The 23,699-nt window shown below is 43.2% G+C and overlaps 1 protein-coding gene across 3 annotated transcripts in view; it reads left to right on the top strand.

Annotated features, from left to right (window-relative positions):
• LOC108156572 overlaps positions 1-23,699 on the top strand; it is a 220,604-nt gene that overhangs the window by 176,683 nt on the left and 20,222 nt on the right. For all 3 annotated transcript variants that reach the window (XM_033388648.1, XM_017288106.2, XM_033388649.1), the window contains 6 exons: positions 3,055-3,255; positions 8,166-8,317; positions 8,379-8,523; positions 11,973-12,103; positions 18,946-19,105; positions 20,281-20,489. In XM_033388648.1, coding sequence (XP_033244539.1) covers positions 3,055-3,255; positions 8,166-8,317; positions 8,379-8,523; positions 11,973-12,103; positions 18,946-19,105; positions 20,281-20,489 — 998 coding nt within the window. The remainder of the gene's footprint in view (positions 1-3,054; positions 3,256-8,165; positions 8,318-8,378; positions 8,524-11,972; positions 12,104-18,945; positions 19,106-20,280; positions 20,490-23,699) is intronic.

Below are 23,699 nucleotides of genomic sequence, written 5' to 3' on the forward strand. Positions count from 1 at the left end.
ACAATTGAGTGGTGGAGTCCCCGAGTGGACTCCGAAGTTCTGTTTGTTGCAGACGATCCTTGAAGTTAGCGAAAGCTTTAAATTTATTTAACAACTTCCTCAATGGACAAAAGGCCAAATGCCAAAACAGCAGACACGACGAGAGCAAAGAGAGAGAGAGAGGGGCAAACACCCACTAAAAGAGAGGAAAGAGGGAGAGAGAGAGAGAGAGGGAGAGAGAGAGAGAGAGAGAGAGAGAGAGAGAGAGAGAGAAAGAGAGCGCGCTGAGCAAACAGAAAGTGTAGCAAAGACAACAAAACATAAAAAATATTTATGTGTGGCATGGCAGAGGGTTTTTACTTGTTCCTTTTGTGCTTTTGTTGTTGTTGTTGTTGCTGTTATTGTTTTGTGTGTAACTATCACGAGCAGCATACAGCATACAGCATGCAGCATGTAGCATGCACCAGCAGCAGCAGCAGCATGATTCCCGAAATGGTTGTTGCTGTGTTTTCTCCATCTATTTCTTAAGTGCTTTGTTTGCTTCCCAAGGCACCCTCTCACCACCCCCCACCACCACCCTTTGGCTGTGGTGTATCCAAAATCCAAAGCAAACGCAAGCGAGTAAAAGCCAAAAGCAGATGCACGAGAGATCCAGATGCAGAAAAGATATGCAAAACTAAACAAGCAAATATTTCAGCATTGCATAACTAAGCCAGAAGTTCCACTTTTCACTGTATCTCTGCATCTGCATCTGTGTGTGTGTGTGTGTGTTCTCTCTTTGTGTTTGTGGGTGTGTGTGTGTGTCGGCAAACAGAACAATAAAGCAACAAGAAATAGGGACTTCTGAAAGAGTATAAGAGTCCTGGAAACCCTGGGCAACGTTGTGTGCAAGAGCACACATAAGTGAGTGCCACAGCGAGGAACGGACTATGGGACGGAGACATGATTTTTGCTATAAAGATACCATTGAAGATTGAGAGAGGATCCTGTGTACAGGCAGCAGCACTAACAGGCCAACGACTCTGTTTACAGCCCACGCCAGCAGCAGCACTAACAGGGCACCAGCTCTGTTTACAGCCCACATTAACAGTAGGCTATCACAGCAGAGCAGCAGATCTAACAGGGCCATAGATCTGTTTACAGCTCGCGCTAACAGTATGTTCTTTCCCTCGCCTGCTAACAGTCTGGCTTCACTGGCCTGTTAACAGTCTGTGGGAGCTCTCGATTACAGCCCGCTCACTGTTAAAGCTCTCTTACGATCCACGGCTATCGCGCTAGCATTATTTACGTTCCAACTCGTCCCCAAGGGCATAGAAGTGCAAGAAAATAATCCAAAAAGAGTAAAAAATAATTCTAATATTTTCCAGAAATAAAATGCTTGAAGATCATTTATTTTTCCACAAAACCAGCCCAAAAATTACAAGAAAATTTCGTAGAGCACTCCCATAGTCCCCTGGCAGTACGGAGTAGGCGCGCGGTCTGCTTTAAGGCTGCTGCTTTTCCTCAAAAGAAAAGCGCTAAAAACTGGCACGCATTTGAATGCTGCTGCTGCTGCTCATTAGGAGGCGGGTTTTCCCTCATGCCTCATGCCAGGTGGACGGTTGGACAGGTGGCAAAGAAATGCTAATGTCGCCTCTTTTGCATCGCTTTCTCTCCCCCTCCCCTTCTCTCTCGCTCTTTCTCTGTCGCTGTGGCACAAAAACCCGTTTTTTGATGCCTGCTCTAAAAATGGCAAAGCACTCAACAAAAAAACACAGAAAAATAAAAGGAAGGACAGCAAAAAAAATAACTAGTGCAAACTTAGAGTGTATGCGTGTGTGTGTGTGTGTGTGTGTGTGTGGCACCTTATGTTGACATTAAAATCAAAAAAAACGGAAGAGAAGAGACGAGACGAGACGAGACGAGGAGACCAGAAGAAACTTCGAAACGAGGCTTTAAAAAAGCGAAAGCGAAAAAGTTTCAAGGAAAAACTAAGGCAAAGAGTTCTTTAAACAGGGAGTGCAGGAAAAATTAAAGAAATGCATTGCCAAAACAAAATTTGTATCCCATTCTACCCCCTCTGCCGCTGTTGCCTATTTTTTTGCATTGTTTTTCCTTTGGCTAAGGGAAAAGGCTAATAAATCACAGGCAACCATTAAGCCGCCTTGCTACACACACATGCGCTAATCTACTCCCACACACACACAGGCGGCTACATATGTATTATTTTTGGGTAGTATATTTGTGAAATATTTTCATAAACAACATAAAACTCAACCAAAATGGCTCTGTTATTAATCAAAGTAATGTGTGTGCTCCTATGTGTTTGTGTGTGTGTGTGTGTGTGTGACACAAATCAAGTGCAGTTTTTGGGGGGGCACGTCCAAGCCCGTGGTTTAGTTGAATATATTTTTGTTTTGCAGGTGGATTTAATGGCACTTGTATTTGTTTGATGGCCAGTCATCAAGCATAATAATAACTATTGTATAATATATGTCATACACTTGAGAAAATACATACATAGAAAAGCCTAACATTTTCTTGTAGTGTATTTATTTTTCTTTTGCTCGACGGACCACCCGTTGCGATTAAATTAATGTGCGCTCATATACGCACACAAAAGCTAATTTCAGCGCTTGATTAAGTTGAAGTCGTTAAAAGCGGCCAAGTGCTGCTGCCACACTGCCACACGCTGCGTATGAGTAATGTGCGCTGCCTGGAGCGTGCGTGTGTGTGTGTTGAAGAGACTCACTCTCCCTCGAGTGAGTGCAATGCCATTGAAGCCACCTTCACGTCTAACAAATCAGTTAACAAGCGTGTAGTCAGTCAGACTTAATTAGTAGCTCGAATCAAGTGGCAAGGTCTCTTTCAAGTGCCAGAAACGAAGGAAGGGGCCAGCAATCATTGGAAATTCAATTAAGCAATCAAACAATAACTGAGAGCATCTATTACCGAAAATCATGGGTTATTTGAGAGCCTTAAGATTAAAAACACTAGATACGATTTAAGCAAACGACAAGCAATTATTTGCTCTACAGAATTTCCCAGCACCTTTAATAATCACTCTCATCCCCCCGTCTCTGTCTCTCCCCTTAGGTTCTCCACCACCCACTGTCACCTGGCTGATGAATGGGCAGCTGCAGAACAGCGTTGTCGATTACACCTACGATGGGACCATCAACAGCAAACTGGTGGTCCGCAACCTGTCACGCATCCACCAGCATGCGGTCTACACCTGCCAGGCGAGCAATTTCCACAAGAAATACGTGGCCACCAATATAACCATTGAGCTATACCGTGAGTACTAGGTTTTTGCCTTCATTCATTAAATGTTTTCCACCGAAAATATGCTGCTAAAAATGTTTTTTGCAAACAGATTATTTCAAGGGTTTGTTGGGGGAGGGGGTTTTAAGCGTTGCGATAAAAGTTTTAACAAATAGCTGCGCAGATAAAAACAGACATACAAACAGGAACAAAAAAAAAATAGGAGAAAGGAGAAAGGAAGCGGGAAAGTGGGTTGGCAACAACACAACAAAAATAGATAATAAAATGGCTTATGCAAATATAACAAAATATAGCACACAACAGAAATAGAGGGATGGGAAAGAGAGAGGGGGGAAGAGAAAGTATTGCCATACAAAAAAAAAATAATTGGGAAAAACAGAATAGCAACATTTTTGTGCGTAACTTATTCCTACCTATGTATGTACACACTGCCTGACCCCTGACCTGGCACATATTGTTTGAACCTACCCCCTACCCCTCTGCTACCCCCCTTCTGTTCAGGTTAGTCAAGTGCCGGGCCAGGCCAGGTCCGGCCGTGGCTCGCATCCCGAATGCGATTTATTATTTTGTGACAATTTTTTAAATGCCTCTAGTGCCACACACCCCCGCCCTGCCCCCGACTGTGCCACGACTCGTTGCAATGGCCATGCAAATTGTTAAATTGAATTAAATTGTTGCCAATTCCAAAGGCTGCAAGAGCCAGTCGGTGGGGGGTGGCGGGATTTGTGTCAGGGCAAGCTGTTGTTGCAGCAAGAGTTTATTTGGAATGACAAATATGCCATGAAAAAAATTCCATCAACTTTATTAGTTTCAAAAGTCACAGCACGCGGGCGGACAGGGGGTCACGGGGGTCAGGGGGGAGTGCATTTTAAGGGATTTGCATTCTAAAAAAAAAAAAAAGTCCCAAATGAAACATGGCTGAAAAGCGCAATGATTGAGGATTATTTTGGGACTCAATGAATGGCATAGAAAACCTGAGAGTAGGAGTTACCAGGAGTTACCGATGGGTAGCCCATGAAAGACATTCCTTGAGACATTTTCTCTTACACCTCTCCTTTGCCTGCCTCCACTTTCCCTCTTCCCATCTTTTGATGGCCCTTACACCTATAATATTTTGTTGCCTGCCCATTGATTATTGAGTCCAAGGCTCCGAAAATTCCAAATGAAATATAGCTGAAAAGCGGAATGATTGAGGATCATTTAAGGACTCAATGCATGGAGTGGATAACCCTAGACTGGGAGTTACCAGGAAGTATATTGGGCACTCATTTACAAACGATGGGTAGCCCATGAAAGACATTCCTTAAGATATTCGCTCTGACACCTCTCCTTCGGCTGCCTCCACTTTCCCTCTTCCCATCTTTTGATGGCCCTTACACCTATAATATTTTGTTGCCTGCCACTTGATTATTAGGCCCCAGTCGGCATTGCGCTAACATCCAAAGATTGGCCATAGAATTTTATGGCACTTTCGGCGCGTCTGTCATGGCGTCTCAAAATGCCAAAGCAATTGATGTCAAATCCTCTGTCCCTCCCCACCCACCAAAATAAATGTTGAAAATATTCCTGCGGCAGCTGGTGATGCGCCGCATATTTGATATTATTGCGCCCCCATTGGTGGCATGTGTAGCAATTGCGGCGGGCATTAATAATGATGGGCGATACGGGGCCATGCCACACATACGATTGGGTCAATTAATGTGCCCCAAAGTTCACTAAAGGCATTACACTCATTTTGGGCCTTATTAGCGGCATGTGCAATAGATGACCTTGAAAGACGAGGGGAGCATTGCGTGGGGCGTTTTTTGCTCGTACTTTGCGTGTAATAGTCACAGGGAGGGAGAGGGAGAGAGGGAGAAAGCTAGTTGAATAATAAGTATGACCTTAATTAGTTAATTTTATGGCCACTAGCAATAAGATTACGCCCGTCACGATACTAGACCCTCCACATAACCCCAGCCCCCACGCTCCACACTCTTGACTGCTGGGGGGTGGCGACACAATTATGAGGTAGGATAGGCCTCATTAGCACACACTTTAAGGATTCGCCCCTTGACAAAAAAAACAAAAAAAACCATAATTGAAGAATTATTTTGGGATTATTTTTTGTATATTTTTTTCTTAGATTTAGTTTTAATTTTAGCTCTTAATAAATTTATTTGTGGAGGAAATTCTCTTTGGTTTATATAAATAAAAAAATATAGCATACATTTCGGGGCAGGGCTACATCCAAGCAATCCAGTGGATTCCTGTGGCAGCTGTAGCTCTTGGAGGTGCTTCTTTGGAGATTTTTAAGGGGTTTTGAGGCTTCTATTTTTAGCAAAAGTTTAATTGATTTGTAGTTGATTCCTTTCAAGAGCAGGAGGAGATTAAGAGTAGCTGTAGAAGGGGCTTCTAGCCCGACCGCCAGGGTCTTCTCTGCAGATGGCTAGATGATTAGATGGCTCCTTTGTTTCCGCTTTGGCACTCGGGAAAGCGGTTCTAGAGTACCTCCCACGGGAGGCCGAGATAATGGTCTCGGGATCCTTGGGGTTTGGTAGAGATCTGGCTGATGAAATATCTGTTTATCTGTATAAAAATACACCATAGAAATCCCCAATTTCAATGGAAGCTGTAACTCTTTTCTTTCTTTCAATTTATTGTGTTTTTACAGGTGTACCATCTGTGCGTTTTTTTTGTTTTACAAAATTTAAAAGTTTAATATCCTTGTTTGCATAATTGGACACGGGTTGCCGCTTCTTTTAGAGGCTTTATACATATATTCTATGCTCTCCCCCTCACTCCCTTCCTCCCCCACCCCGCGTGTAGTGCGTTTAATTAAACATTTAAACGATTTTCCAATGCAAATGTGCATAATTAATTTAATTACAATAAAACGCGAACAGCTACAGCAACAGAAACAGAAACAAAACTGTTCAATGCCAAATGAAAACAACGGCAGGACAGCATAAAAAATTGAAATAATATTGTAATATATGCAAGTAAAATATATATAAATGCTGCAACACCATTCAGCATTCAGCATTTACCATTCACCATCAAAGGAAATAAAAAAAAAAAAAATAAATAAAATTGTAGATAGTTTTCCACTGCCTCCAGTTTTTATCATCGCATTTTGGCTTAACTGAAATGTCACGCCTTTAAATTAACGCACAAAATGCGCGGCCAACCGCAGTAAATGTTGCAACAACAACAAAAGTGGAGCTTAACCTGGCCATGTCGTTGGAAAAAATATATGTGGAATGCAGATATGATTGTATCAATAGCATAATGCGGTGCAAGCGTTGCAATCAGCAATGATTTATTCATGAAATGGATACCATCTAAGCAGTTGATGGAAGATCGAACGATCGTTTTCCTGTGGTTAAGGGTTTTTAATGGAAAAATTGATGGACTACAGGGAAAAGCCTGACATGAAGCCCCCGAGGAGAATCTTTCCGGGGAGAGAAACTCTCTAGTTCTTGGGCTCTTCCGCTTGGAGAGAGAGGAGCAGCATTATGGTGGTAGGATAACCCCTATTAGGCCATACGGCATCCCTAGTTTATATTAATAATCCATGAATGTACGGCCACTCTAGAAAAATACCGAATATATGGCCACGGACGATCGACGCTCGATCATTCTGATTGCTTGTAAGAAGTAATTTTATCTATTTTTCTCTCACATTACTTCCTTCAATGGCTTTTCCTTCTAAGGAACTCTCCTAAGAAAAGCCTTCACAGAAGACTACTGTGGCTTTTGCTTAATTTTTGGGTTTATTGGCATGTTACCCCAAATAGCAGTATGCCATGAAACCCTTTTTGGAATGCCTAAAATAATTAATCAAAGCGGAACCTAAGCCCCTTTCAAATCGCATTAGATTGATACCAAAATAAAAACCTGAAATTCCACAATTAAAGAGCTCTTTCCATACCTCCATCCCCTGTCAATAATCTCCTAAAAATCTGCCAAACAAACAAAATGCCAATTTTAATATTTATAATAATTTTCAAATTGAAAACCAAAGTAAAATGCAGAAAAGATGCACAGAAATAACAGTTAAAAATAATACAAATACAAATACAAATAAAAATAATAATGATAAGGAGGATGGTGAAAAATGACTGAAAATGCCGATAATGAACCTTAAACCCAAAAAAAAACCCCCTACGTGATGGCATGGTATTTGTTTTTCCACCTGATATCCTATATATATATTGCCTGGCACTTTTTCAATTTTGTGGGTAAACAATAATTTCTGTCAGCATATGAATATTAACAAATATTCAAATTACACAAAATGATAATTGCATGAATATTTATTGGTCATTGGCCATTGGCCATTGGCCATGGGGATCCCTTGCCTGCCAGGATATATGGCAATTATTTATTGAATAGATAACTTCCACAGAGATTCGTCATTAAATTGGGTTCTTTAAAACTATATATAATGGGATTTTTCGACTTTTCATTTGCTTTGTTTTCTTTTTGGATTTTCTCGTTGCTTATTTAATTGATATTTTCTCTGATATATTTTCCTGACATTTGCCTTGGCGTTTTTGTAGTCCTTTCCGACATTTATCATAGCGTTTATGTATCCCTTTTTCCATGCCTCACACATTGTTGCCACATTTGCCGCGATTTTTGTTGCTGCTCTGCAGAGAGCGGGAGAGCGGGAGAGCGAGAGAGCGAGAGAGAGAGAATCGTAATTTGTTGCAATTAATTTTAATTGCATTGCCTGTCATTTTCATTTCCATTTCCATTTCGTTTTCGATTTTTCACACACAATTTGAATAAATCAACAAAAAGCGCTGCCCGGCAACGAACCAAAAAATAAAAGAAAACGCCGGGCCTTAAATGCCATTTAAGCAAATAAATTAACTATGGAAATTAATGCCACACGCTCATAAACAAACTGTTTGCCTTTGCCTTTACCGTTGCAGTGCGTCCCCTTTTGGTGGAAATCAGCTTCAACAATCAGCCCATGTCCGCGGACCGCAAATACGAGATCGAGTGCCAGGCGATTGGCTCTCGACCCCCGGCGAAGATCACCTGGTGGATGGGCAATCTAGAGCTCCACGGGCACAGCCAGAAGGTACACATAATCCCCGAGAAAGAGAGTTCTCTATATCTACAGCTATTCTTTCGTTCTGCAGGTCTCTGAGGATGGCAATGTCAGCACTTCGGTGCTGTCGATTACACCCACAAGGGAGGACCATGGCAAGGCCTTGTCCTGTCGCGCCACAAACGAGCTGGTGCGCAATGGCATACGGGAAACGGCCATGAAGCTGAATGTGTTCTGTAAGTAGATACAAATATTTTTAAATTAGAAAAAAAAATGTAATCATTTAAAATTAAAAACACAAAATTTTTAAATAGTTAAAAAAAGTAAAAAAAAGAAAATTAATAATAAAACAAACAAAAATTATATAAATAAAATTCAATTTTAAACAAATTTTAAATTAAATTGGAAAAAAAAACAAACCAAATTTAGGTAAATAAAAACAAATCTTTTAAAGATGAAGAAAAAATTGCAGAAAAATTAAAAATTACCAAAAAAAAGTATATAAATAAAATAACATTTCAAAAAGATTAAATATTAAAATGGAACTTAAATAAAAATACATAATCCTTTGCTAAAAAATTAACACCAATCAAAAATAAAAAAATAAAGAAACAAAATTAAGTCTGGTGTTGAAATAATTTCTGTAAAAAGAACGTTAAAGTCAGTTCTTTAATTAAAGAAATTAATTGCCTTTTTTAAAGATTTATGAAATATTTGAAGGGATACAAATTGCTATTCATTATGATGGATCTTCTGGTACTTTCTGCCAAGAATTGCTCCAACAAAATTCTCCACCGAACCGTCTAATTATATTTTTACTAATTTTAATAATAAAAAAATTAGAAAATGGTTAGAAAAGGAAAACAAAAGACCTAGCTCTTTCCCTAAACTAATTTTGATGCCTAAATAGATGTTTAAAGATCTCTGAAAATCTCTCAAAAAATATAAATAGAAACCCGAGATCCCTACCAGCCCTAAAACTCTCCTAATTGAAGCCCATTTTCCCTGTATTTTTAGCTCTAAACCCATTGAAATATTTATTTTTAAGCCCATAGAACCCGCAAAGCTTAAAGTACATTCTCTAGCCCCAAAATTTCGCCACTAATAACACCCATTCGTGCCATGATGGCATATGCCACTAGTGCTTTATGAGTGGTGTCCCCCATAAACCATCAATGGGCCTCGGTTCTGGTTTTGGTTCTGTGTCTGTTTCCGTTTCTGGTGGCGGATTCCATAAACTATGTCAACCGCTTATCGCCCATGTCCTTGTCCCTCACCCTTTTTTGGGGGGCGGGATGGAATCAATATTCATTTGCATACGAATGGCTGCCAAAAACTCACTCGTATGTCAATCGTTTGTTTTATGTTTGCGATGGGGGCAAAGCGCGAAAGAAAAAGCTTACTTTAAAGCAGGAAAAACACACACACACTCGTGGCATCCACAGCTCCTTAATGTTTCAATAGTCTCGTGTCCTCATCCTTGGAGGGGTTCGCTGACGTCCTGGGCAAACAGTTGCCACGGGTTTGCTATTATCTAAAAAGCTTGCCGCCTCGTTCCGTTCCTCCAAATGCCATTGAAACTTTTACTCCTTTCGAAGGAGCTCTGCTGGATGCTGCTGTCTGCCTGGCTACTGGAGGATGCTCCACGTCGCGTCGCGTCGCGTCTCGTCGCTGATATAAGAAATTAGATAACAATTTCAATTTCCATGCTCATTTACATGTTTATAGCGTGCTTAAAATATTTTTCCCTCCCACTTCCTACCAGAGATTTCATATTTCCACCCGACACCCGACCCCGACCCAGACCCCCTCCTCCCGTCCTTCTTTCAACAATTTTGTGTCTTTTTTAAGAACGTTCTTTGTTTGCCTTTTGGGGGGGAGGGTGGGGGCGGGAGGGGTCTGAAATTGAAAAGTTGATGCAATGATGATGGAAAAGTGAGTGGAGGGGGGGTGGACGGGTAAGCTGCGCTGCCAATAATTTTCTCATTATATCACAGGGGGCCATAAAAACGCGTTATCTTTAATATATCTTAATTCACTCTGCCCCTGCCCCTCTCTCTCCCTCTCTCTGTGGCAAACAGATATCATTTTCCACACAATCAGTCACAGGAAAACCTTTTACCTGCTGGGTGGTGGGGGGTGGGGGCAATGACAAGGCAGGAATGTGTGTAGAAAAAAGCCGGCTTTTCCCCAAACTATATTTGCAATTAATTGTGCGGGTCGTAAGCCAATTTTCCAAAAGGAAAAAACCAAGAGAAAATGGCACAAAACTTTCAAAATATAATGTAATTTATGTGTGGCAGGCAGCAGAGGGGCAGGCAGCTGGCAGGCAGGGAATCAATTTAAGGGTCTGCTAACGAGAACTTGTCCAAGTTTTGTGTGCAATAGACAATGACAGGGGGGGGGCACACACACACACACACACACAAAGATGCAGAGAGTTGCAGCTGCAACATAATGTGGCACTGTCACTGGCAGTGTGGCAATGGCACTCAAAAGTCGTTACGTTAAGCTGCAGTTTGGGTTTTTTCGGACCTCCTCCGTCCGCGTCTCCGTCTCCATCGCTCTGTAGAACCATAAAATGCATTAGCCAGAGAGACGTAGTAGTTGGCCAGCTTTCGTCCAGTGACAGTTATTACCACTTAAGCCCATCCTAACCGCAACAGTGTGGCCTGCCAGACAGCCAGCCAGCCGGGCAGCCGGGCAGCCACTTTTCCAGTTTGGCCTCTCAGTCGCTGTCCACAAGAGAAAACTCTTGCCGCTTGCCCCCTCCAGGGACATGGCCTCTGTCTTTGCCCCCGCTCCAGGGACATGGATCTCCATCTCTCTCTGGCTTTGCCCCCTCCAGAGGGTCTCCATCTCTCTGTCTTTGCCCCCCGCCGCCAGGGACATGGGCCTCCATCTCTCCATCTGGGGAGTGCTCTTCTCTATGGAGAATGTTCCTTGTCCTTGTCTGTGTCCTTAGTTTTTTGCCTGAGTTTTCCTGGGCTTAAAGTCATCCGCTAATGAACTTGTTGAGCGTAAAAGAAGACTCGAGAGAAAAGCCTGCGAGAACTCTTTAAATTATGCAAACTGCTTTGACTCCATCTTCCTGTCGCTCATTGTCCGTTTCTGTCCCACACCCCACACCCCCCAGCCCCACTCTCTCCTCCTTTCTCTCTCTTTTTGTGTGTGTGTTAAGGCAAGCACTTTTCATTTTCATTAACAAGTCTTTGCAAAAGACGAAATCGGCTTAAAGAAAACTTGCTTATAGAAGTTGGAGCAGGGGGGGGGGGGGGGAAAGACCCAAACTACAAGCAGGAAAGGAAAGCAGAAGAAAAGTTGCCAAAAAACAATGTGGAAAATAATAATAAACAAGTGGGGGAAAAAGGTGAGGTAGGGAGAGGGAGGAAGAGGCAAACAGAACAGAGATAGAAAAGTGGCAAAAAGAAGGCGAAGCGACACTAATCACAGATAAGCTTAGATTAACCCCCTTTTTTCGCCACTCACCCCACCACCCACACCCACACCCACCCATGGCAACCTCTTTTTTGGGGCTGAAGGATTGTCCAAGACAGCAAATTACATCCGAGAGCGAAGGAGTCCTAGATCTTAAGCCCTGGCGAAGCTCTTGCAAAATGCAAATGAATACAATGCTCATCCCCCTGTATTTTCTCTCTCTTTCTCTCTCTCTCTCTTTTCGCAGTCATACCCACATTGCAGCTGGACCTGGGCTCCAATCTGAATCCCGAGGATATCGAGGAGGGCGATGATGTCTATTTCGAGTGTAAAGTGCATGCAAATCCGGCTGCTTATAAAGTTGTATGGAAGCATAATGTAAGTCCCTTCCCCACACCACAAAAAAAACTTTATTCCTTTGAAATATTTATGAAGTGAGAGAGATACATATACATATACACATACATAAAGAGAGAAATAGATGGCACATCAACATTTTCCATGACTGACCTTCAAACGTACTTGAAACGATGCATCACTCGGCTCCACTCAAGGCAATTGAGCGTACAGGTCGTACCGAAACGGAACGGACCAACTTCCGGCAATTCCCCAAAGATTGGCGTGAGACACACACACGACACGACACGAGAGAGAGAGAGTGGAGTGTGGTGTAGGCTCTGGCTCTGGCACTCTCTGGTAAATTATTATGAAACCAAAATTAAGTGGTCATTTTTACTGAATTATTGGCCAATTATTTTTAAGGCAATTGAGTCAAGTGCTGGCCCCAAAGAACATCCCAAAGACACTGGGATGGGTTCGATACGGGTTCGGGGGTCTCTGAAGGATGTGTTTTTTTTTTTTGGGGGGGGCTGGGTTTACAAGGGGCAAGTTTACAAGCCAAATTATTTGTTTATTAGTTGTACAAGAGGCAGCAGCAGTAGCAGCAACACAAAGAACAATGGCAACACAATGGCAGGGCACGGCAGGGCAGGGCAGGGAAAATAAATGTTATTCAATGTTGAGCACACACAGGAGAAGGGAATGGTAGATCTAGGGGGTGTAGAAGCAGTTGATACCGTATACTCTCTTAGAGGGGGAATTAATAGCCTAAAAATATGTAATGGGAGCCGCTCGGGAGGCTTGTGGATCTTAAGAGCAGTGTGAGAGAGCGGTAACAGTGAGCGGTAACAGTCGGCGGTAACGTAAAAGTCAGCTTTAGCAGAGAGCTGTCACAGAAAGCGGTAACATTCAACGGGAGCAGAGACCTATAACATTCAGCGGTAACAGAAAGCCGGGGCCGTTAACAGTGATCTGTAAACGAGAGCCGCTACTGTGCTCTGTTAAGGAGAGCCGCTACAGTGATCTGTAAACGAGAGCGGCTAGAGACTGTTAACGTCGATCGGTAACAGAGAACTGACACCATCCGCGTTAACAGACTGTTAGTCTGTTGGACTGTTACAAGCGCTATTTCCTACCTCTTCTAACTGCTGCCCTGACTACCTTCCACAGATCTTTGCCATTTTTTCAGCCATAAATTAATAATAATTTCGAAACAAAAAGCATCAAGTATCAAAGACGTTAAAGATGCTACCATCTGCCCCCAAAAAACAGATATACTCGTACGCCTACAGGGTAATCTTGAACAAGAACGAACAACCAAGCAAACGACGACGAATCAAGTGTATGAATAATATGAATGCTAATTGAATTCATTCACAATGCCAGCAACAACAACAGCACCACAATGAAGTACATGGGCAAACAAGGAAGCTAAGCTAAACAACAACAGCAACAACAACAACACAACAACAGAACAGAACAGAAGAAGAACTTAACTTGGTCATAACTTTCAACCGAAAATAACAACAAAACAAATACTCGTCCGTACACTCGAAGATGGCCAAAAAGTTTTCCACAAAAGAGTAGGGGGTGGGGTGTAGTGGGGTGTGGATAATTAGGGGAAGAGGGATGGCGGACACGAAGGTAGATAAAAACTTTATATGAAATAATAAGTTGTGAAAAAAGACAAAAGGCAATAAATACTTGTACAAGGAAAATATTTAGGGAAGATTTGTGGGCAAATTCCACTGGGAAAATATCAGAAAAGACACAGATAAACTTGGCTATAGAGAAGGCTAATTAGAAGGTGGAAGAAATGTATATTTATAAGAAATAGCATGCCATTTCCCATAAGCGAAAGGATACATTCACTTTTTCGAACCTGTAACCAGCATCTAAATTAGTACAGACAAGCCTTCACGCACCTGCATCAGGATATAAGAAGAGAATAGAATCCACCATTAGATATTCCAAAGCTGCCGCTGCTGCATGACGCGTGACTCCACCTTGAGGTGGTCCAAGTGGACACCAAGGCAGAGACTCTGTAAGGCAGATCTCCGACCAATGGCTGCTGCTGCATGACGCGTGACTCCTGTAGCCGCAACAACACAACCATGAGGTGGTCCAAGTGGACACCTAGGCAAAGACCCTGTAACCCATGGCTGCTGCTGCATGACGACCCCTCGAGTGTACGAGAAAAGCGCTGAGTCCTTGCCTGCTTGTTATCTAACATTGAACCAAAATGCTAATTATATAAGCAAGAGACCGAGCGAGAGAGAGAGAGAGAGAGCGAGTGCGAGAGACAATCAATGAGCTTTAGAAGTCAATGTTAAATGCAAATGAACTGCCAACAAAACAACAGCAGTGGCTGAAAGGGGGTGCGTACGAGTGGGCTAACAAGCAGGCGACAGCAGAGCACAGCACACACAGCACAGCCATATAGCCCATACAGTTAGTTAGTCGTCGGCAATCGTCACTTACATTACACTGGCAGCAGTGAGGGCCTCCGCCCTTCCCAACGAGTGTCATAACAATAAAAGTTGACTACAGCTGTATACAGAAATGAAAATGGAAATGAAATGGAAACTAAGCCAAAAACCAGAGAAACGAATGCCAGAGAGTGTGTGGCAGTGTGGCAGTGACGGGGCTTACAGAGACAGCGACACATGGCGTATGCGTAATGAGTTCAAGGCTAAGGCGGAAAAGTGAAGCCAAGTCAGGCCAAGACGAAGCCAAGTCAAAGCCGATGGGCAAAGGGAATTCATTAAAAGTCAATTGTTAATGGGTGGACACGGGAGGGGTTTGGTGGGCTAAGGGGGGGCAGCAATGCAGTGCCAGCCACAAATGCAATTAAAAGTCCAATCAAGTTAAAATAAACTCTTGGTTGCATTTGGAATTTGGCATTCAGTTGGCAAGTAAATTAATTTTCTGTAGGACGAGCATCGATTCCAAGGCAAGACAAAGGGGTGTGGAGGGAGGTGGTGGCATTGTAGAGACCTTGTCATTTGTGAGTGTGCGTGTGTGTTATTATTCAATTATACATGCTGACAATTAACGACGAGCTGGCAAATTAAATTAACAATTAGTTTTATTAAACTTGCACACACACACACACATACGCCTAGTGGGGAAAAGTTTTCCCTGTGTGTGTGTGGAAAACTTTTGCATGCTCATTAATAACAACAACAACAACGGCCAGGAACACACAGGAACAAACGAAGACGAGGACGTAGGTCTCCCACGGAACCCCAAGGCACAAGTTTGATGGGGAAAAACGTTGCCAGAGCAACTGGGAGTTCAAGCTTCAAGTCAATTCTAACTGGCAGTAAAAGTTATTTAACCCACACACACACACAAAGGCACCCACACACACACACACACACAGAGAGAGAACCGCAGAAATAGCAGAACAACATAACCAGAAAATTTGATTAGAAAAGCAAGTCAGTGGAAACAGGTCTTTAAACTTTTCTCTTGAGTTTAAATATTTATTCAAATTGAATATGCCTGAATGCCTGAATGCCTCAATGTGCTGTTGCTGCTGATGAATGATGAGTGGATTCTACCATGAGGAATAGATTTTATGATTGAGTGTGAAAGAGCCCAAGGTTGAGCGGGAAACAATGTATTTGTCCTCGGAATAAGTGATGTATCAATATTTTATGCTATCTAGAGTATATCTAGGAGTATATCCATACATACATAAAAAATGATTTCATCACAAAAAATATAATTTCAAACAATTTTAAGCTTGAAGTTATGGTCAGAAATTATTATGATTTTTGTTTTTTAATTCAATAATTTATATTTTTAATATTTTATGGAAAAAGCTATGATACACTTTTTTGTTAATTTTAAATACATTTAATAAATATTAAATATTTATAAAATAACTAAATTGATTGCAAGTTACATACACAACATACATAAATAAATATGTCCATATATTAAACAATTATACATTTTTTTAAATTAAATAATTTTTATTTTTTAATATTTTATGGAATAAGCTTTGATATACATTTTTTTAAATTATAAAAATATATATTTTTTTAAATATTATATATATATTTAAATTTATTTATATTACATATTTATATTTAATAAATTTCATCATAATTAAAAGTAATATTTTGTATAGTTTATTCCATTAAATACTACTCAGAATTCTTTAATATTAATTTATTAAATGAAATTATTCATCAGCAATTATTAAACAATTTTCTACAATTTACTTCGTTTTTTTTTTTAATTAATAATAAATATAAATATATAATATTATTACTATTATTATTTCTTATCAAATATTATTATTTCTTATTAATATTATTATTTCTAATTTTAATAAGTTATAGCTTATTTCATGAAATATTACTTATAATGCTTAGCACTTTATTTTTAATTTTTGTTAAATATAAGTATTAATTAATGAATTTACTACATTTTAATTATTTTCTTAAATATTAATTTTAAATTTAAAAACTAAGAAATAATTCCAAAACTAGTGTATTTTTAATTAAGATGTATTCCATTTTTGTGAGCCCACTATTGGCATTCTATGGGGCATATATCTTAGCTGTTTTTTTGTTGTTGTAAGCCTTTGGTTTAAATTTTTCTTGCACCAAAACTCGGCCTGAAATCCGGCCGAAACGAGGCCAACACGGAACCGAAAACCGGCAAAGGAATGAACGAAAGGAATGAATAAAGCAAATCCACCTCAATCAGTCAAAGCCATCAGATAAATTACCAACACTAATTGGGTATTTATAGTCGAAACAAACATCAATGACAGACTATCACAAGTGGCAGGCAGTCGGACAGGCAGGCCGGCAGGCAGGCAGGCAGGACTCTTCAGAGGAGTGGCTGTGCCGCCGAGCAAACATGTCAGACAAACAGACGGACGGACAGACGGACGGACAGAAAATGGCAACGCATAAAATGCGCCATTAGCATTGAGGGGTTGTGCCCCAAAGGGTTGTGCAGACATCATCAACGAACGAGAGTCCAGGGGCGGCGGGGATTTGGGGAGAGAGCCAGGGACAATGAGCCAACGTGGCGGAAAAGCTGCAGCGGATGTGCCCTGAAACTATTTGGAAAATACTCACCGTAATCCTACGCTCCTCCTCACCTACTCCCTCCCCTTCTTTTGTTGCCTTTTCACCTAACCAACATTATTTTTTCCTTCATTTTCTTACGTTTTTTTAGGTATTTTATTGTCACAGAACCTTGAACTTTATTTACTTTTTCGTATATGCCTGGCGACATTTTTATTTGTTTTATGACAACAAGGTCGCTGGGCCCAGGACCATTTGGGCCATTTAAGCCCCAAAAAACCCCAAGGGAATTGAGGCTGTGCGGGCGTGGCCCTGGGGGGGTGTGCTCTTTAAGGATCTCTTTAAAAACAAGTGTAATGCAATACTCTCTCCAAGAGAGAGCACATGTATCCGCTGTATATGCCGTGGCCTAGTATCTCATATCTGGGCTATCGGTTGCACCAACAATAGGTGTATCAATCATTGTCTGATTCCGAATTCATTAGCCCCCCGAATGTCAGTCAAATACAAATACTGTTTGGGGTTTTTGGTTGAGGAATCCCGCTGTCTAAGCCACTGTCTATCCATCTATATAACTGTTGACATCCATATAATGGAAAGGGCACACAACGGCCGAACAAAAGACGGGGATGTACCGCCTCCCACAATGCATTATGCCCCATGGAGCTCCTCCTCCTCCTCCTTTCTTTCACTGAGAGTTCAGAGTTCAGAGCCCAGAGATGTGTCTGTGTGTGTGTGTACTATTATCAAAGTGTTGCATTGTTTCTATTTACACAGGAGGGCGTGTGTGTGTGTGTGTGTCTTTTCTATGCTAAGGTCATCGAAGGCTTTGTTCTGACTGTGGCTCTGGCCATATTTATTTCCATTTGTATTTATTTGAATGCTTTCATTGTATCCCTCTTTTGCCATTCCTCTCGGTTTCTGTGAGACGAAAGTGCGAATTTGTTTTGCTGCTAAATGGCACAAGGCTCTGGGGAAATGCGTCAAAATGTTGTCGAGTGTCGAGGCCCGCCCCCAAAACGAGCATCGAGCATTATTTCAAAATGAGAGCAAGCGAAAGTGCCCGCAAAACCCCCACCCCCACCCCAAGAAGAAGGTCAAGCAGGAGCAAGCCTCTATAAGTATTTGGGTGGGTGTTAAGGATTCCCTCTCTGTGTGTGTGTGTGTGTGTGTGGGGGGGAAAACTTAAAGTAAATATTGGCTGATTTTCCCGGGCACACACACACTCAAAGATGCCAAACACGTAGGCTTAGGCGTCGGTCTAATGAAGCTGCCGTTCGGTTCACTCATGTAAACATTTATGAGTGTTCTTTGGCGCCCCCAAAAAAGGTGGCAAAATGTGTGACCTTGTGGTCTGAAAAAAGGCGGGCTGAAGGGCCCATGGTAGAGGAGAGTTTTTAAAGCTGAGATTAGAGGCAAAGATCCAGCAAAGGAGTGGGATTAAAGACGTGCTTTATACATTTTCCTGGTACCTGGCAACCCTATTAATGCTTATTTTTTAAGCCCCAAGACAATGCATTTTTCAATGCAAAGAAAACCGAAGTAGTGGGTGGGGGGGGGGGGGGGGGGGGGATCCTCATGTCGTAGATCCCTCTTTGTGCAGATACTTAATATGATTTACCAGCGCTAATTAATGGAATATTTTTGAATGCACAGCACAGGACTCGCCCTCTCTCCTTTGAGGACAAAGCAAAGCTCATTAGAGGGCTTAAACCTCCATTTTTTCCTTGCTTTGTATATGTCTCTCTCTCTCTCTCTTTCTCTCTCTCCATATCTCTGTCTAATTATAAGCTTAATGCTGATTTTATTTGTACCTCCATTTTGCAGCATCAAATCATCCAGCACAATCAGCGAGCGGGTGTCATCGTCAGCAGCGGCGACCTGGCCCTCCAGGGCGTCACCCGACATCAGGCCGGGAACTACACCTGCACTGCCTCGAATGTCGAGGGCGATGGCGATTCAAATGTTGTCGAACTGAAAGTGATGTGTAAGTATATGAACAGAGGGGCCGGAGAGTCCAGAGATGGCAGCAGAGGATGGGTTTTGGTCAGAGCCATCAAAATCGCACTCTCTTTCCCTTATTTTGGAGACCATTAACAAACGGTGGCGGGTTCGAATCGTGGCCTGTTCCCGTGCCTCTGCCTGTGCCCCACTCAAATCCTTCTTTCAGGCCCTGCTCGAGTGGACCTTTGACACACAAAAACGAGCATTATTGAGTGTTCGAGTGTGGCCAGAGCGATGAGAGATGAGTGCCTGGCATTGTTGCCTGGGCCGCCGCTCTTTGGCGTTTTATTGCGTGCAGGAGAGAGAAGGGTATAGATCTCTCCCTCTTCGCCGCTGGAAAGGACACTCCAAGAAGTATTGCCCCCAAAATGTTTTCTGCGAACCTTTCACCGCAAATCTTCTGCTCAATTTGTGTTGAATTTACCCCGAAGAACTCGGGGGGGTGAAAGGAGTTGGAAAGGAGGCTGCAAAGGAGGCCAAAAGTTTGGTTAATTAGTTTGCCCTTTTGCGAGCAATTTAGCACAGGCGGCACGGCACATTCCCTATTCATCTTCGTCTGCCCCAGGGTGTGCGGAACACCCCCTGGTGTTGCTTTGGTTTTTCCGGTGCCATTTCCCTTTTATCACTTGTACTTTTTTCCTGTTTCTGGCTTTTGTTTTAAGCAGAACTTCCGCTCTGGCCACAAAACTCGCACTCACAAATGGGGGGTTCCACCTCTTCCTCTGGGAGGCTGGGGCCTAGCCTGCAATATCGACAGTTGTCGTCAGAATGCGGCACACAATAAATTCAGGGGCCACTCTGTGGCCAGCGACAGTTGAAAGATTTGAGAATTCGAAAATTGAATTTTGCTTTGAAACTGCTGAAAGTTTTTTGGGCCGTTTGGCCGAAAGTTTTCAACGGCTTTCCTACTATTTTTTTCGTTTCTTTTTTTCTTGATGTTGCCTGTGTTTTTAGGTTTCTCTGTTGCACTGTTTCTCTGCTTGAACGAGCAACAAGAAAGCCCAAAGCCCAAAGTTTTCTACTTAGAAGATGATTCCATGAGGTGGGTGGGGGGGGGGGGAAGCAGAGCCATGCAAAAACAAAGAAAAGCCTTCACTCTGATGCGATTATTGATTCGAGGTTTCTCACTCATCTCTCTTTTTTGCTCTGCCGTTACAGATAAACCAATTTGCCGGCCCGATCAAAAGAAAATCTATGGCGTGGCCCGAAACGAGGCCGCCGAAATCGTTTGCGAAGTGGATGCCTTTCCGCCGCCGGAGAATTTCAAGTGGTCGTTCAACAACACTGCCGAAACGTTCGATATGCCACAGAGCGGATTCCGGCCCCATTCGGCACAGGGCTCGACACTCACCTATACGCCAGTGAAGGTAAGTCGGAGGAGGAGTAAGAGGAGGAGTCGGAGGCGGAGTCAGAGGAGTCAGAGGAGTAGGAGTAGTCGGTGAAGGAGTCAGAGGAGTCGCTGGAGGAGTCAGAGGAGTAGGAGCAGTCGGAGGAGTAGAAAGAGGAGTCGGAGGCGTAGCAGGAGGCCTCAGAGGACTCGGAGTAGTGGCTCTTCCTCGTCAAATGTCAAATGTATGACACACATTGGTTTGGTTCGGAAGGACTGGTGGATCGACTACCAAAAAACTACATTTACATTTTGCGTTAAATGCTAAACACCCAGCGACATTTTGTGTAGTGCTGCCTGCCTGCCTGCCCGCTGCCTGATGAATTTTTCATTTCATATTTTCCCATCGCTCTGTTTTAATGTGGAAATTGTTATTGACACATTTGACATTTGGCTGGCTGGCTGCTCAAAGAGGGGCTAGAGGGGTGAGAGCGGGGCGAGTGTGTGTTATTGAATAGCAAAAATTTTAATTAATAGGCGGCAGCATGGCCGCTGTTTTGGCCTGTGTGCGTGTCATGTTGTCAGAGGACAAAAGAGGAGATAGGGGACCCCCCCTCGACAGAGAGACAACAGCAGTGTATGGGGCGTGTCCTGGCAGTCAAGCAATTTTAATTAAAAATTCTATTAGCAGTGCTTTCTAATTAAAAAAAAAAAGAAAAAAACGCCAATGGAACATCATCATCGAACAGAACATGACAGAAAAAGTCAAAGGTTATATGGGGGGGCAAAAGAAGAAAGGATCCAAGGAAATTATTGGCTATTAAATGCCATTTGCCATTGACTTTAATAGTTATCATCAGGGCAGAGGGAGGGGACACCTAATCAAGCAGATAAGCGAGATGAAAAGAGAAGACAAGTATCTGTCTCCCTCAGTTCTTTCTATTAATAGACCAAAAAATGTCCATTGGCCATTGATGCTCCACCCCGGCAATTGGCCAAGCAAATTGGCCCATCAGTGTGGAAATTTTCCAGTTTCAGTTTCTGTTTTTGCATCCTCTGTGTGTGTGCCTCATCAACCCCATCATCATCATCTCTGACAGAGCCGGCAAGCAGGTCTCTCCTGCAGCTCCTGCAGGTCCTGCTGCTACTGTAAATTTTTATGTTCTGCCAAAACAATATCTCGAATGTGAAACTGCAAATGAAACGAGTGTCTCTCTCTGCTCCTCTCAGTGGATAAAATTAAGAAGCCATTCTCTGAAATTGAAGGCTCTGTTTTGTGGAACGGAAAGAAGTGCATTCAATGGCTTTTCATAGGTATTTTAAGGCAGGTTTTAAAAGCTCAGTCGAAGCTTTATGGAACTCCTGCTTAAAGACACTTCTCTGATTCCTAGTCTCTACTTTTTCTTGGGGCTTTCTTCGGTGGTGTGTCTCTGATTTTCCAGCTTCAATTAGTGATCTTTTTCCCCCATTTTCTCATCACATTTTTCAGCACAAAACCTGTCCACTGATTCGTTGAAAACCCACTCGAGCAGATCTTTCATTTGGGGCTTCATTTTGGAAGCTACAACATTTCGAATGCCTGACCACAAACGTGTTAAGTCTGGGAATGGGACTGGGACTGGGACTGGGACTGGCACTGTGGGTGGTCTGGTCGCTTGTAAGACAACATGGCTGCAGCAGTAGATGCTACAGATGGTAGTGGAAAGAAAGAAGAAGAAAGGCACTCAACACAGTTGTTCAAGTTGCATGGCACCCCAGTTGGGGTTTTTTTTTGGTTTCTATGTTGTTTTTTTTTGCCCTAGCTGACCCAGTTTAAAATGTTGCGGCTTCTTCTACTGCTTTTATTTCCTTCCCATTTGCCCTTTTTTGGCTGGGGAACTAATCAAACTGGCGACGACAGCTACACAGGGGGTACAGGGGGGCTATGGGGCTCACATTTCAGCGATCAAACGAACGAATTTGTGCTGTCACAGGACCCCAGTCAAACGGAATTCAAATGAGTTCCGTTCACAAACACTCCAACGGAGCACAGAACTGATTGGACACACACACACACACACACACACACACACACTAGTTGACTAGGAGTCAACCGCGAATTTTTCGAGTGCGGACGCGCCAAACAGCTGCTCTGCAAGACACAGACAAATCGCGAAAGATACCTGGAAAAAAAATACCCGAAATTAGCTCAAGCTCTTGCTGACACCGCGTGCTCACCTGGGAGGATCGAGTCTCACCCCGACTGGCTTCTGATCCGGGCTGCGCGTTGCACTTCCACGGTCACCCAAAGGGGGCAGGGGCGCTGGGGCCCACCGTGAGTGCTTTGGACGGCGCTTTTCACTCGTCACTTGGAGATTCCCACCTTTTTTTCATCCTTTCTCTCCTTTGGGCTGGTTCTCCCGTTCTTCTTCTTCACTCCAGGCCTCGCAGCTGATCGACTGGGGTACCAGGGCTGGATAGTGCAGGCCACTAACCAGCTGATCGACTGCAGTGCGGTGAAGGGGCACTAGGTGCCAAAGCATCCAGCCCTCGACAGAGCCCGCTGCGGAAGATAACTGCGCCCACAGCAGCTAGCTTCTGTCAGCGACCGCACCTGAGGGAAGGTACTGCCTAACTCCTAGGCGGGATCACTTGCAAACCGCACACACACCTACGCATAAGTTCCATCCCAAATTCACACGCGTGGAGGAATCCCGTGGCCGGGGCGCGGACCCTGGAGGCCCTGAGAGATGTTCCCCCGAATCCTGCTTCGCCGGTGGCACACTTGGCCGACGAAGCAAAATTCGCTACAAGCCAAGGAGCAATGGCTTTCCAAAAAGCCTCAAAGGTGGCCCGAACACCGCCACAAGCAGCTTTAGCACCGCCAATGAAGCAGAGCTCGTTGCACAGCTTTGCCAGTGGGGCTACGCAGGACGGCGGCAAGGGCACTGATACTCTGAAGAGGCCGAGGGACCCCCCTACACCATCGAGTAGCGGGAGAAAAACCCCCCCCAAGCGAAGCAGGAACTGCTTACAGGACATAGACGAGATTGGCGCAATCCTGGACGACCTACTCCACCAGATGAACGAGAAGGGCCAGAGGTCGATCAACATGGCCATCAAGAAGATGGTAGCACGCATGAAGGAGTTGCAAGTGGAAGTCAAATCCCATCTGCAGGCGCCAGAGGATAAAAGGGCAGCGCCAGGAGGATGCCAGTGCCATGATCACACTGCAGGCCCAACTGGCCCCCTACCCAGGATGACCAAGCCC

The sequence above is a fragment of the Drosophila miranda genome, chromosome 2 (genome assembly GCF_003369915.1).
Source record: "Drosophila miranda strain MSH22 chromosome 2, D.miranda_PacBio2.1, whole genome shotgun sequence".
Taxonomy (NCBI): domain Eukaryota; kingdom Metazoa; phylum Arthropoda; class Insecta; order Diptera; family Drosophilidae; genus Drosophila; species Drosophila miranda.